We start from the raw sequence: 14,025 nt of genomic DNA, 5'->3' as shown, positions 1-14,025 counted from the left end.
CGTGTGTGTGGTGTGTGTAACAGCTTTGCCTTGTGCCGCACTTGCAGAATATACATATAAAACAAGTTTGATTCTGGCGTTGCTTTAGTATAATTAATGTAACTATTTTGTTAGTGATGATGTTGGAAATGAATCAACCATGATTGTGTGTGTGTGTGTGTGTGCGTGTGTGTGTGTTTAATGCTTAGTGTAGTTTTTATACCTAAATTATATTGTATATCGCAGTACTATTCTTATTTTAGTGCTTTGATCAAAGAAAGCTTTATATTTGATCACTTTTTTACTTTTTTTGAATCAATGTCTAATTTTTCATTACGTCAGTTTTTCATTCGTTCATTCACTCATTCATTCAGTCATTCATTCATTCATTCAGTCACTCATTCATTCATTGTTTTATTCGTTCATTCATTCGTTTGTTAATTTGCCGTGTTATTTACCGATTAAAATCATAGTATTATACTTGCAATAATTTTAATTTTTACTCAATTGGACAAACATACAAATAGCATAAACGTTACAGACTACAGACCTACATACACACACGCATACATTCTCATATACACACACATATACATACATACATACATACACATACACACACACACACTCACACACACACACACACACACACATATACATTTCAGTATTGTTTACACGTTCACGATTTAAACTCTCGAAATTCTGATATTTTTTGATATTTTACTAAACTCATTATGTTTTCCTCTATGATAAATTGCTTGAAATATACATACAACATATCTCATGTCTAATTTTACCTTATTTACATTATGATGTTAAACCATTATTTGCTGCATAAACTGAATATTGCCATTCATTGACGTGAAATTATTATATACATACGTAATTATTGTATATTTATACAAATACATCAAATTTAGCAAACAAAATAGTTTCTACACTATCACTCTTTCTATTTAGTTCTTTGACGGTTCAGTTGTTTATATATTTATTCACCGTAATGTATTGTATGAAAAATATAGTCTGAAAATTCTTTTTATTTTTTCATTTCTTCGTTCATTCATACAAGTTTGCTTATGATAGAATTGTTTTCAATAGAGATGCATGCCTCAGAGGACATCTTGTACATTCCATTTATCTATCTATCTATCTATTTATTTGTTTAAAACAAAAACCCAAAATTCAAACTAAATTCAAAAATAACCAAAATAATTTTCAGAAAGCACACGAACTACCCACCCAGCACAATCAGTAATAAAACTCAAATGTTCACATTACGCAATACAGATAAATATGTAGGACGGATGGCAATCAATCTCACCACTACAAGTTACATATATGTATACGCGATACCATTGTATCCCATCTCTAATATACAATAATACACAATACGCATTTTGTATATCAATTCCAACATCCGTGCAGACATCTGTACGCACATAATTGTACATTATACACGCACGCACGTACATACAGTACCTAAAAATACGACATCAATACCAACACGCAGACAATATTACGCAATCAACACACGCATACACAACGACGTAAATGGATGACGTCATAGAAAAGAATTATAATTTATTTTCTTGTTATAAAGGAACCAGTCAGCATGCACCAACTCCCTCAAGTCCGACACTAGGCCGGACAAGAACGATCATCGGTTAGGTCGCCCCCTGCCTCCTCCGAAGAGGGAACCACAGGGACGACCGTCTGTCTCACGCTCAGGAGTAGGTGCTACCACTCGTCATCCTGGTTTAAGGTGTTATGTCAGTATTGACTGACGTCCAGGCGATGCATACTATAGAAATGATCCCTAAAAGTATGATCTTAAACACTCGCCATTTTACCGATTCTTATGTTCAGAAGAGTTGAGTTAGTTTGTGGTGGAATATAGAACTTTTTTTAAAATGTTGTTTAACACTGAAGATTAAATTAAAATACGCTTTTTTTAATTTTTAAACCCGAAATAAAAATTTTCAATTCTTAAATAAAATTTTATTAATTTTAAAATTTTTTAAAATTAGCGTAGCGTATGTTTTTGTACTTTTGGACCGACCGCTGTGGAATAAATTATAATTTTCTCCGACCGATCCCAAAACTCAATTGAAAGTTATATTACATTGCAAAGCTACAAAAATAGCTTACTTAATAAAGTAAATTCCTTCACTGTGAAAATAACATACAAAAAACAACATCTCAGTAACAAACAACATATTAATATATATATATATGTAACAATTAACACAGCGTCATTCGTTCATGTACGATTGTAACAAACGCGGACTAGCACCACACACACACACACACACACACACACACACACACACACACACACACACACACACACACACACACACACACACACACACACACTACCATTTCACCAAATCATTTATCTATTTATACAATCCCTAATCTATATTAAAATTGATTTATATGAATAAAATCGAATAAACTTCGTCCTTTTAACATAAAATCTGATATGGATGATGGAAAATTTTACGTACAAAAATCAAAGATAATGAATAAAAGTGTGTGCTAATAGTTTTCGTTGTATATAGTGATTAATAAAAATAAAGACAAAAATAAAAAATTAACTCATACTTTCATATTACAATTTTTTCGTTAAGTTTGTTTGGGTAAGACGGTCGTAAAACAGTTATACGAACTAATTTTAACAGTCAGTTAAACACGTTTCTCATGGTTTCTTTACAAACACCTTATTAAACGAAATTCCACTTTAATCTTGACTATTAAATATGGTAACGGAGAACAATAGGAACATGTAAAATGCTATCATATACCACTGATACACACTCAAACAAACATACACACACACGCACGCAAGCGCACCACACACACACACACAATACATACATAGTTTTTAAACAAATAAAATAAATAAAAAATTTTTTAAATGACTAACAAAAAAAATGGTGGTGGTTCTAAAAATAAATTTCCAACAAATTGAAAATAATTGTCCATATTAAGATAAATACATTTAATTAAATTGAAAATTCAGTAATTTTTGTTTATTAAAGAAGATAAATTTAGCTGTTATTTTAAATTATTTTATAAAAGTAAAGACACGAAAGACAAAAGAAAACTATTCATACATCAATAATATGAACAACTGAAATAAATAAATAATATTAATAATATTATTATTATAGTTACACTATCATTATTATAACTATATATGTTGTTACGTTTCCAAATTTGAAATAAAAAGCAATACAAATAAACAAACAAAAAATGCAGTTTCTATATTAGTAACCAGTTTGACACTGAATAAGAATGAAATTGAAAAAAATAAAAAAATTGTATTCAAAATAATACTAATTGCAGAGTAAAAATGACGTCATCACCATAATTACATCATATTACTGTCATAATTATAAATGAATGAATAAAGGTTAAAGGTTAAAAAAATAAATAGTTATTTACTTAAGCTATTAACAGACAGGTAAGAGAAATTCAGCGACTTCAATTAACTAGTTCCGTGATTGACTGACTGACTGATTGATTGATTGACTGATTGATTGCTTAAATAGTTACTCAATTAAACAAAGACTCAACCATAATAACAAATTGTTAGTTGCATCGTCATTAGCAACGTTAATAACAATTGGCATTGTTAGAATTAAATAATTTTTAACAAAACAGAAGAATTTTTTTATTCATAGATAATATAAATAAAAAATATGAACACCATTGAAACAACAACTTATATTCATTTTTTAATTTAAAATTTTTAAAAACTAACAAAAAACATCAACATCGACAACAAAGAAACGTAAATAAAAAACAACTACATCCATTCAAATTCGTATAAACAACAGTAAAAACTAAAAAAACACAGACATTTCTAAGAAAAAAATTTTTTTTTACAAAAGTTCTTGGGCTATAGGGTACGTTAGTGAAATATGCTCGGCCCCTTTTATAGGCAGCTTGTTGACCGTGTAGTGGTAGACCATTTGGGGAATGGACAGAAAGGGTTGGCTGAACTGGCCGAGTATGTACTGGCCACCGTCCTCTCTCCGATGTACAATTCTCATATGGATGAAACCTTTCGTACTCCTAGGTAGAATTATTTATCATCGTAGACATCCATAAGATTTCATGCCAATATATATTTATATATGCAAATGTTGAAAAACTACAAAATTCAACTAAACTTTGACTAACTTAACAGACAGAGAGTAATCAGCATGATTGCTCTCGCTTGTCCTAACCAGGTAACTTCCCTCTTTGTGCGGCCTCAGTATGTCTTCAGCCTGGGTACGACTAATCAACCCGTGGTACCAGCTGTTGTTGATCATTTTTGCGAATTTTATAATCTAATTCTAAATAAATCTTATTTTTCCTAAGGATTCTATAGCATAACACACACCACCACATAAACATAAATAAAATAACCAACAAGAAGCTTACCTTTGTGATTCAAGATTGGCTTTAACATCAAAAGGAATAGACTTGCTTGACCTTCTGATTCTATTCCTTGGAGCTGGCACCACAGCTACTGCTGCTGATGATGCTGCTGCTGATGATGCGACCATTGCTGCTGTGGCTGGTGGTGCTGATGATGATGACAACAATGACATTGTTAATGTTTTTGTGAGATTAATAAATTGAACGTCACCAAAGTTTAATTAAAATTAAAACTTATGCAAATGAACAAAAAAATGAAAATAATTTCAACAAAAAGAGCAAAAATACCCAAAAACATAGCACTGACCACTAATTATATCCTTTTCCTTCATCTTATTAGCCTGGGCTAGCATCATATTTTTGATCTTTTGGTCCCAGGGCTCGTCGTATTCCTCATTGGAGCGTGTATCGAGGAGTTTTGAAGACCTAACCATCATTGAGACGGACATTTTGTTGTTGATGTTGTTATTTTTGCTGCTCATGTTGTTGTTGTTGCCGATTTTATCTGCAACAGCCATGCTTTGTCTGCCGTTGTTGCTGTTGTCTGATGATTTACTAGCAACATTATTTTTATTACTCAAGTTTTGAACGACATCCTCAGGTGAACGGCCATTAATAACACTGCTACAAAAGTTACTGCTGTGGTTGTTATTAATATTTTTATTATTGTTGTTGTTGTTATTACTCTTATTGTTGTTGGAAGGTACAGCACGTAAATTAATTGGAATACAATTTTGATTAAGATTATTTGCAGATAGTTTAAAATTAATATTATCGTAATTATTAATTCCATTTTGATTGTTAATATTGAGGTTAAAATTCTTATTATCACTGTTATTATTTGAGTCTTTGGTGTAGTTTCTATGCAGTAGGTCGACATTTTCATAACTGGATATACAGCTCCTGTTCATTAGATTCTCCTTCCTGCGATACTGTAGATTTCTTTCCAGCCCATCACTATTTTTACAATCGGCGACGACAAAGAAGTCGTTACTTTCGACAACAGGAGAACGAACTTGAGATGAAGATTTGGTTTGATCTCTTCTGTCGCGATCAACGTTGCTGTTACATCTTTTATGGAGGTTTGCGCCTCTTCGAATGTCCGCCTGATCAAATTTAGCCGACTCTCTTTGTAGATTTCTAAAATTTCGTTCAATCTTTCGAGCATTTTTATCCCAAGGTACATCATATTCACTGGAAGGCCTTTCATCTTTATTGTGAGGTTTCATGTCCCAGGGTTTGTCGTAGCCCTCAGCGCCTCTGTCGTCCTTGTGCTCAGGTCGTAGGTTCCATGGTTTGTCATAGCCATCTTGGGGTCGGGGGTCATTTTGTTGGGCCAGCGATGGCATGGCTGGCGCTATTGTTGACGTTGGTGAGTCCATTTGGAGAGTGTCACAGTGGGATGCGTCGTGATTGGCTGGGAAAAATTTCAAATTTATTCATTTTGTTCAATTATTAATAAATACAGTATATTAATTAGGATAATTATAAGTAAAATATAGCTGAATAACGCGCATCAGTGAATATAATATTATTCCACAAATAAGAACTAACAAGGTGACTTCATAAGACCTTGCAGTCTTTCTTCTAAATTAATCTGGATACAAGAAAGATCCCATGGTGTTTCATATTGCATAGCGCTGTTGTTGTTGTTGGAAGCTCCATAGTAATTGTGACTACTCCTCGGCTTGGGGACTATGGGAAAATTGTCTACATCTGGGTCTAAATTGAAATAATCTTCATTGGATTCCTTACCTTCCAGATTCTTGCTATCAAAAAGCTTATGGGCAGTAGTAAACTTGGTGTCATCATTGGTAGCTTCAGTAGATGAACTGTACATGTTTATGATGGACAGTGGGGACACTTTTGCTGTCGGTTTGTGATAAGCTCCTTCGTTATTTAAAGGGTTGTTAGTTGAGGTAGAGGACATCGTTTCAAAGTCATCATTGATGTTGGAGTTTAAATCATATGGATCAGCATATCTGCCAACATATTTTTTTAAATTTCTGTCATCTGTTGAATAAATTTCCATCTCTTGACATTTGTTTATTAAAAATTTCATCATTCACGATTCATCTCATGTTGTAAATTATTGAGTTTATGCTATGTTGTGTAATTTAAATTTTAATAGAATAAAAAAATTAACTTAAATGATTAAAATTAAGACATTAAGACTTTTTTAATGTTCAAAAGACGAATTGCAGTTGAATGAATTTTCTTTTAAATTGTAAATTATATTTTTCTATTATATTATAATTATCTGACTATAAATACCAAAAAGAAAAAACGACAATTTACTTAGAATTCAGTTTAATTAATTTTTAATAAGAGAAAAAAGTGGAGGAATGATGATGATCATTCCCTTCCTGACTTCACTGGCTAGAAGAGGCTAGGAACTTTATGCCGAAATTAGTTTGGTTTGAAAAATAAATCAAATTTGAAAACAAATGATTATTACGTAAAAAAAAAAGATAAAAAATGGCAAATACAAACTGTTCATAATATATTTTTGACTCTTAAAATAGAACTAATTAAACGAAAATAGTTAAAAATGATCCTGAATATATGACTTTAGATAAATGTTCATAAAACGTTTTGAAAAAAGCTTGATGTATCTATAAAAGGTTTCAAATTCTGATACCTATAAAATTAACGCAGGGATTGAAGAATAATGGCAATAACTATTAAAACAATACTTGATACACAGCAGGAAAAATTTAATATTTTTTATTTTTTTTTAAATTTATCCGTCTGTTTAAATAAACAATTGTGTGGGCCAGGGCCAGAAAATTTTTAATAAATATTATTTATTATTGGCCGGCGAGATGGCTCAGTAGAGATGCGTGTATATTTAGTTTAACTCGCCAGGTTTCGCCGAATCGTTTTTTGCTTTATTACCCTTTTGTTCGCTAGGTGCATTTCTAAGCACTTGAAAGATTAAAAAACGTTTAAAGTTATTTATAAATATAAACATAATTTTTTTATAAAAATTACTGTATAAAATTTAATTTATTTATTTAATAAATTGCTAACATTAAAAAACAATTTTTTTAAATTAGCCACTCGAAACAATCTTCAAACTTTTCTTAATATAAGGAATGTGAATATTTGTGGGCTAACTACGCTGTAGTGTGTGATCACCATGCGGTGATCGGGTTCGAATGTTTAATTTTTATCGAGTAAACTAGGTTGAACCGATGTTTACTTGATTCACCACTCAAATCAATTTAAATTCCTATTTCCTGGTTCGTGTGCATAGTTCAATTCTTCATTATCTGTTGTTATAAAGCTAACCCATCTCCAATGCTTGTGTTTAGTTCAATTCTACACTAACCTCCATTTCCATTTTCTTTGTTCAACCCAGTTTTTATATCGATTTTTTTCCACCTGATGAACGTCATTTAGTTGATTGATGCAAGTGCAATATTTATTTCAGGAGGATGGCTTGGTTGAGTTGTCTAAAGATATCTAATAGTTGATTGGCGACATTGGTGCTAGTACGTCTCGCAAGGAATAGCGGATTTAAAACGCCGGAGCTTACATTAATTTATAACTCAATGAAGAATATAACGATTTAGCCTGAGTTTTGAACGTTGTTATGATATTGTACATCATCATTCATTAAACTTTTAATTCAACACATTTCAATGTCATTGAAATTTTACCAGTTGTACCTACTTGGAATACGAGCGCGCTGTTCTCTTATGTACGTCTGATGAAATTATATTTTCCTCCCCAGTTGTCCTAAAATATGTACACGTTCGCTGCACTGATTTTTAAAAACACTTCTAAATTTTATATATTTAAAATTTTAAAATTTTAATTATTTGTTCAAAATAAAGTAAAATAATTTTCCAATTTAAAATTAAATTAAAACACTTCAATTTAATATTATTTTATATTCCACCACAAACTAACTCAACTTTTCTGAACATAACAATCGGTGAAATAGGGGTGGACCAAGATCATACTTTTAGGGATCATTTCTATAGTATGCATCGCCTGGACGTCAGTCAAAACTGACATAACACCTTAAACCAGGATGACGAGTGGTAGCACCTACTCCTGAGCGTGAGACAGACAGTCGTCCCTGTGGCCTCCTCTCCGGGGGAGGCAGGGGGTGACCTCACCGATGATCGTTCCTGTCCGGCTTAGTGTCGGACTTGAGGGAGTTGGTGCCTGCTGACTGGTTCCGTTGTTCAAAAGTTAATGTAAAATATGTGTATTTGTTTGTAAGTATGTACAATTTTTGTAGTTGTGTGTACAATTGTTGTAAGTGTATGCTCATTTGTTGTAAGTGTTTGTATGATGAGTTTTGGTATAAGATGTTGGTGCTATAATAATTTACCAATAGTAATCATAATTTTAAAGAGTAGGTTTGTTTAAGTTATGCTGAATTTGGTTCGTTCATTTGTTTTCTCGAGAATCTGTAAATTTCACGTTTGAATTGTTGAAATTCCACACATAAATAATCACACATGCCAGAGACATTCGTGTGTGATTTTATCTGTAAAATATTTAACCAGGCGGAACTTCATTTAATAGATTTGCGCTTGTTATATTGACTATGTTAGTTTAGTTTATTTTCTCAAGACTGTGTTGATTTCACGTTGAAATCGTTCAAATTCTTTGTTTGACTTGTAAATTTGTTTCAATTGTAAATAATTCGTTTATTCGTAAGACGAATCTTCGTCTGATTGAATTATTAATTTTATTACGGTATTTACATTTTAAATGAGTTAAATAACAACACCAAAAAACATATTTCAACAATTTTATTAATAAAATTCCTCAAATGTTATGTTCGAAATTCACCAATTTTAAAAGACAAACTACCATACATAAACGTTTAATAAATACATACACATCTCACATATCCATAAAATTCTATCAATAAAAACAAAATCCACTAAAGAAAATGTTGAAATTATTTTATTAAACTTGCGAAAAAGCTCTAAACATCACCAAACCACCACCATCGTCATCTTTATAATCATCACACTGGATCAAACAAATCGATTCATTGAAACCGACAAAAAATGAACTGCCCTTATGCACATGAAACACCACCCTCTTATCACCATTGTCATCACCACGAACGTTTCTACCGCCATTATTATCATCATTATCTTCATTACTCTTGTTGATGCAGTAAAGTTTTGCCTGACCTTTTGTTACCAGCAAAATACTTGATGTACTAGTAGCTGGCATGGTGTATTTCTTGAAATCCTTAGCTAGCTGTATGGTTCGGCGGAAAGTATTTCATTAATTCATTCATCGATTATTAATGTTTATACTTCTTTATTATTATTGATTTTAATAATAATAATATAAACGGTAATGATGGACGAATTAGCTCAGACGGTAGAAGCGATACGTCTCACGTTGGTTGCTATAGCGCGATGGCCTGGTTCGAAAGCTGTCCGAAACTCAAGGACAGTCAATAGCTATGTGCGTGCACACAAAATTTGCATGCACATGTGGATATGTGGCGTGTCCGTTCGTCGTGGGGTGTGGATGTTGTTACAGTATTTGTGGCAAGAATGTTCAACTCTAAGAATGAGAATACCACCACAACAAAACTATTTCGAAAATTATGAAACTAAAATACAACAAAATACTCACGGAGATCATTTCAACGGCAAATTCGTCAACTGGCGGCTTATAAACAATGATACGTTCATCCGTTGGGTGACTAACCGAATCGAAAAGCACATCTCTGATTTGCCTATTTTCGTATTTCACTAATCGACAGAGGGTATCGACGTCTCTGAATTTTGGGGTCAAACCTGCCCTGACCACGTTGTCCGAGTTGGCCATGCACTCTATGCAGTCTGTTTTTTTTGGGGGGGGGGTGGAAAATTTTTTCAAAAAAGTGTATAAATGAAAAAAAAATAATGAGTGAGTGAGTAAGCGAATGATTAGATAAATGAATATCGAAAGACTGAATGAATGTTCGAATGAATGACTAAACGAATGAATAGTTAAATAAACAAATCAGAGTGAATAATCGAATGAGAAAATGAAAAAACAACATTATCATCATCAACATCAACAACATCATCATCAACATCATCATCAACATCATTATTATCAACAACTACCTCCATGTATATATGCGTGCGGCAAATTTGACTGGAGAAAAAGGGCCTCTCCTGGTTTCAACGTGACGTAGTTGAGGAAGTAGACACAGAAGCAGCCAACATCGCCGGGGTACTGGCAGTGAAGTCTCAAAAATAGGGCGTGGTTCGGGTCTGACTTCATTTCGTTGTCTAATTTTAGGGAAGATATGAGTAAATTAGTGGGTGACTGAATGAGTGAGTGCGTGATGAAATGGATGGATCGATAAAGGAGAAAAAGAATCAGTATAATTCTTAAGTAAATGAACAAGTGAATGAATGTTTGAGTGGAAAAGTGAATTAATGAATGGATGAATGAGTGAATAATAGCAATGAAAACCATAAAGAAAGTAAGAGTATATGAAACTTTTTGATATCCTTCCATTGAGACTAGCAGCTTGCTCTTTAACGATCCCAGCATCGCAATTCATCAGGGATACAAACGAATTTTTGAAGTCCAGTTCGGTTTGGAAGATTTTTCCCGCTGTAGTCACGTGATGCGCCGAATCGGTCACTAATTTTGTTAGTATCTTCAGTTCATCTAAATCTGTCAATGAATGGGAGGAGGAATGAATGAACGAACGAACGAATGAATGAATGAAGGATGGGAAAAACAGACAGAATAAACCAATGGAATGATATATTGAAACATAAATGAAAAGAAATAAAATTAACATACCACAAAAATAGTGCTCAATTTCTTGAAGAGGCCTAAAACCACAAAGGGCCTCAAACGACGTCAGGGCTATTGCCATTTCGGGCTTGTGATTGCTGTCCGGATACTCTCTTGGGTTCCATTTGTGCAACTCCCCTGCTTCTAACTTTTGTTTGTTTTTTGGTTGTTATGAATTTGAAATTTCGTTTTGGAATAGCGAATGCCTAGAATGAGCAAGAAAAAGGTGAAATGTTTGAGGTGCCTGCCTAGCACATCTGTTGCAGTGGATGTGGGTTCAAATGCCAGGTGATTCCTGTCTCTCACATAATTGTATGAATGTTAATTAAGTTGCAAACACACACAACACCTTATTTGGGTGTATCTGTATCGATAGAGCAGTGTCAACTGATAGAACTTTGAGTAGGAATGGCAGCTCATTGGAATGATTACAACTAGCCTGCTGGAGATTTTTTGACAACCACGATGTCAACAATTCAGAATTTTCTAATAATTTTGACGGGCCTTTAGGGTGAGTTCCAAACCAGAGCTAAATAAATGAAATTGTATTTTTCATTATTTTTTTGTTTTAACAAAATATTTATTTGTGAGAAAATACATTTATTTTACTAACTTCAGCATATGGCGAGCCAGGCTGAATGTTGAAGGAAGGGATTGACCCCTTGTATAATTTGGCAACTTCACTTTCAGTACCTTTTTTACCCCAGGCATAATTTTGGATCACTCCAACTATAGGCACGACTGTGGAAAATTATTTTAAAATCTGATTTTGCAAAATAAAAATTAATGAAAACTAACAAATATATTAGAAGGAAAATAGTCTAGCTTTTAGTTCAACTAAAAGTGTAAAATATAAATTAATCAATAATTAATGAATGTGTAACAAACTGTAAAAATTGTGTACTACATTTTGTTGATCATAGCCAAAAGGCAGAGAAGCATTATAATATTATATTCTGATGTACTTTGTACTAATATCTAACTAATCACATCACTAACAATCGTTACATGCACAGTTTGAGTTAGTAAGTTACTCCAATTCAGCTAATAACTAAACTAAATGTAGAATTAAAATTGGTGACGTGTCTAAAATCTCTAAAAACTAAAAGTGACCAAACCCGCCACAAGCACAACCCAATCAAAGGCAAAGAACAGCGAAGTTTTTTAACACCAAAATGTTAATTGTTTTGAAATTTTCGCACATCAAATAATATAAAACGTTATAATTAGTGTTTAATTAGTAATAAAAATATGGCAAAATGTAATTTAATCTAAATAATTTACCTTTCCCGATTGACGTCATTTTGGGATTTTAACTAAATTTGGAAATACCAGGTGGTTACGTAAACAAGACCAGCTGATTGAATTTAAAAGAGGATTTAAGTGTTAACAACATTTTAAATATTAAACTCTAAACAAATTATTCATAAAATAGAATATACACAATTAAATAAGATTTATATAAATTATAAATACAATTAAGTATTAATGTGAAACATTGGATTTTTTGGAAAAGTCAAACATTCTAGAGTAATATTTTGCATTTTTGTATATATTTGTATTGTATTGAATTGTATTTGTATTGTATTGTAATGCAATGCACTGTTATTGTATTCTATTGTATTAAGTTGTATAGGTGTATTGGGCATTGAATTTGTATCTGGCAATGAAATAGGAGAAAAATGTGAGGAAAAGAACGAAAAAAATCAAAAAATGTGTGTGAGTGTGTATGTCTTTGTATATGTGTCTTTGTATATGTGTCTTTGTATATGTGCGTGTTTAGTCGTGTTTAGTATAAAATATCTATTTAACCATTTAATAAACCATAGAAATCTTCAATTTATAGCTGTTGAATGAGTTATATAGCATAACAATTCATTCATTGCCTGTTGATTGATCAAAAATAATGCATATGCACAAACACACACACAAATATATACACCTATACACACATATGTTTTGTATATGGATGCATATATGGCGTAGAGCATGTATATACTTGCATAAGCTTGTATGTTGATGTATGTATGTGTGTTTATGTGTGTGTGTATTGATACTATTGCTTTGATGCGTCGTCTAAGTAACGCCCACCATAACAACACGATGATGAAATTTTAGAGAAAATTTCCTAGTCCAGCTAACTCATTAGCATAATTTATTAATTTTATTTTGTTGCATCATTTCCGGAAAATGAATAACATTAATAATAAATAATAATATAATATAAATATGAATAAATATAATATAAATTTCAGCTGATTGCATCATTTTGAAAAATTTTAAACAAACTTTAAATCATCATCATCAACAACAACAACAACAACAATTTAATTCGCCTTTTTAATTTAAATCAAACTAATGTTAACATGGCCGTTAAATATTTTAAATATTTTATTTTATTTTAACACAAATGTTTACGCCACAGTTGAATTTATTTATTCAAAAGGCTGCAGAAATAATCACCATTCCCACATTACAACAACACGTTGATGATAACATCATGATGATATGTTATAACTAGAGGAATAAAACTTAAATAATAACTGCATCATACTAGAGGAATTAAACTTAACTATGCCATATAAACATGTCAAACGAAATACGAAATAAATGTCAAACCCACACCCACTTACACACACCCACTTACACACACCCACACACACACACACCCACACACGCACACACATACACACTCATTCATCCAGTTTTTTCTGTATAACATGTAGCAATATGAGCCCTTGTTGATGTTTATATGGGGCCTACAATTATGGATGATATATAAATTCTATATATAAATTCTATATATATATGTGTGTGTGT

The 14,025-nt window shown here is 32.1% G+C and overlaps 2 protein-coding genes across 2 annotated transcripts; both read right to left on the bottom strand.

Annotated features, from left to right (window-relative positions):
* Positions 1-3,962: 3,962 nt before the first annotated feature.
* On the bottom strand, positions 3,963-4,289 carry HELRODRAFT_146977 (hypothetical protein; the record flags this gene model as incomplete). The annotated part of the gene is made up of 2 exons (XM_009011734.1): positions 3,963-4,062; positions 4,171-4,289. Coding segments are annotated over 2 exons (219 nt in total), but the record flags the coding sequence as incomplete, so codon positions are not given.
* Positions 4,290-7,264: 2,975 nt separating this feature from the next.
* On the bottom strand, positions 7,265-12,508 carry HELRODRAFT_166495 (hypothetical protein; the record flags this gene model as incomplete). The annotated part of the gene is made up of 11 exons (XM_009011733.1): positions 7,265-7,341; positions 7,748-7,800; positions 8,544-8,599; positions 9,514-9,651; positions 10,114-10,247; positions 10,518-10,685; positions 10,900-11,079; positions 11,212-11,353; positions 11,555-11,734; positions 11,819-11,946; positions 12,490-12,508. The coding sequence occupies 11 exons, from the start codon at positions 12,506-12,508 to the stop codon at positions 7,265-7,267; spliced, it is 1,275 nt and encodes a 424-aa protein (XP_009009981.1).
* Between the last annotated feature and the right edge of the window lie 1,517 nt (positions 12,509-14,025).

Source organism: Helobdella robusta, assembly GCF_000326865.2.
Source record: "Helobdella robusta unplaced genomic scaffold HELROscaffold_10, whole genome shotgun sequence".
NCBI lineage: Eukaryota > Metazoa > Annelida > Clitellata > Rhynchobdellida > Glossiphoniidae > Helobdella > Helobdella robusta.
Note: the sequence above shows the minus strand (reverse complement) of the source record. Positions and strands in the feature narration are given on the sequence as shown.